The 2,069-nt window shown below is 28.6% G+C and overlaps 1 protein-coding gene across 1 annotated transcript; it reads left to right on the top strand.

The window, feature by feature from the left end:
* Positions 1-215: 215 nt before the first annotated feature.
* Positions 216-1,832, top strand: LOC111034633. Its single transcript, XM_022315931.1, has 2 exons — positions 216-728; positions 795-1,832. The coding sequence occupies exons 1-2, from the start codon at positions 686-688 to the stop codon at positions 1,607-1,609; spliced, it is 858 nt and encodes a 285-aa protein (XP_022171623.1). The 5' UTR covers positions 216-685; the 3' UTR covers positions 1,610-1,832.
* Positions 1,833-2,069: the final 237 nt, after the last annotated feature.

Raw genomic sequence — 2,069 nt, 5'->3', positions numbered from 1 at the left:
AGTTAGCCAAGTTCGACTGTGTAATATAGTTTGTGTTACTTATTAAAGTCATATGAGCAGATAGTCGAGTGACGGCCATTTTTTGGTATATTTGAAAAAGTTAATAAATAAACATAATATTGATGCTCCTTTTTATCTCCTGTTCGGAACAGACTTTAAATTTCCTATAGGTCATTCTTTCCTCCTGTTGTTCCTTTGCATAGTAAATACCTGTGGCTTGGTGCAAGAAGGGCCAATGTCACATTTTGATGAAATTGAGGTTCTTTGACCAATGTAATTTTTTTTCGATTATTTTCCTGTTGATAAAAGGGCCAATGTATTTGAACAAGTGTGACCAACTTAGCGTAAAGATTGGCCATTTGATTTGAACGAAGAGTTAAGTGTTGTTATTTTGAAGATAAGGCTTATCAATACATTGGCCATATCAGTGAAAAAATCATATTTAAAACAATTGGCCAAAGTGTAGTTAGGACTAAATGATTTTTGTACATGTGTAGATTGGCCTATTTTATTTTTCAAACTGATAATGGTTTATTTAGCTTAACTGATAATAATTTGTTAATAACGGACGTTAAAATGTAATAAAACTCAATTAAATTGTTTATTGTTAATTGTTAGTTGTTAGGTAACTTAGGTATTAGTAATGTTATTTATTTTTTAATAGTGTAAAATTAATTTGAGTACAATGAGTTCTAGATCAAGACACTTGGTGCGCATGTGTCAGATGGGTAAGTTTAAATATTATTATGTTCTCTTTTATAAAATACTGTTTTTATTATAAATTAATATTTTAGATCCATCAACATCATCTTCCACTCAATCTTCATTAAATAGTATTGTTAAAAGAAAATTATCCTGCATATCATCTAGTTCAGAAAGTAGTATTGATTATAACGATTATTCATCTGATGAGTATGTACCACCCTTTAATGACAAAAATGTATCTAGTTCTGAGTCTAATGATTCAATCATGATTGATAATATTGAAGCAAATAATAACACTTTAAATGAACAAAGTATACCAAATGCAGAAAAAAATGATTTTGTGTCAGAAACTGATCAACTGCAACACAATGAACAATGTTTACCAAATGCAGAAGAAAATGAATTTGTGCAACAAATTGATCCTGTACAACAAAATAAAAGAGGACGTAAGAAAAATGAGGGTCTAAAAACTAGAAAACGATTATCAAATTCTAAAGCTTGGGTAAGAAATGTTGAAAAAGAAAAAAAAACAAAAGGCCTTGAATATGTTAATACAAAAAGTAAAATAATAAAAAAAAAGTCTTTATTACCGCCATGTTCTTGTAGAATGAAATGTTTTGAAAAATTTTCCAGTGAAAACAGAGAAATCATTTTCATTAACTATTACAATTTACCAAGGGAAAGTCAACAACAGTTTATTGCATCGTCTGTCATTGAAACTGATAAAAAAGTGCCAAGGGTCAGAAAAAACAAAGAAGTGGAGAGTAGAAGAAAATATAGTAGATTATATTTTCTTTCAAAAGGAAGTGAAAATATTCAAGTTTGTCAACTCATGTTCTTAAATACCTTATCAGTCACATTAAAACAAGTAAGGAATACGGTTGAAAAAAAAAAGATCAACTAATTCTGGTATGTGCAAAGTTGACAATAGAGGTAAACATGGAAATCATAAAAAAATCAATGAAAATGACAAAGAAATGATTCGTAACCACATCAAAATGTTCCCTGCTGTGGAAAGTCACTACTCAAGAGCTCACTCAGAAAAAACTTATTTAAACCCTGATTTATCTATATCTCAAATGTATAGATTATATGTCAGTTACTGTAAAGATTTAGAAATAGTTGTACTTAATGAAGCTATATACAGAAAAATTTTTGTTGAAGAATTTAATATGTCATTTAAGAAACCAAATATTGACACATGTCAGCAATGTGATAAATACGAAATGATTATGAAATCAACTACAGATGAAGAAACACGAGAATTTGCTAAGATAGACAAAATTAAACATTTAGAAATGGCTGAAGAATCATAATATGAAGAAAAGAAAAAAGATAAATACCTAAGTAAGACTAACTCAAAA

Source organism: Myzus persicae, unplaced genomic scaffold (assembly GCF_001856785.1).
Source record: "Myzus persicae strain clone G006 unplaced genomic scaffold, MPER_G0061.0, whole genome shotgun sequence".
In the NCBI taxonomy this organism is placed as follows: Eukaryota; Metazoa; Arthropoda; class Insecta; order Hemiptera; family Aphididae; genus Myzus; species Myzus persicae.
Note: the sequence above shows the minus strand (reverse complement) of the source record. Positions and strands in the feature narration are given on the sequence as shown.

Bases quoted from the DNA above. Each gene is read 5' to 3' on its own strand.
- LOC111034633 (XM_022315931.1), top strand. From the start codon at position 686: ATGAGTTCTAGATCAAGACACTTGGTGCGCATGTGTCAGATGG. The intron at 729-794 runs GTAAGTTTAAAT...TTAATATTTTAG, and splicing joins GGTGCGCATGTGTCAGATGG to ATCCATCAACATCATCTTCC.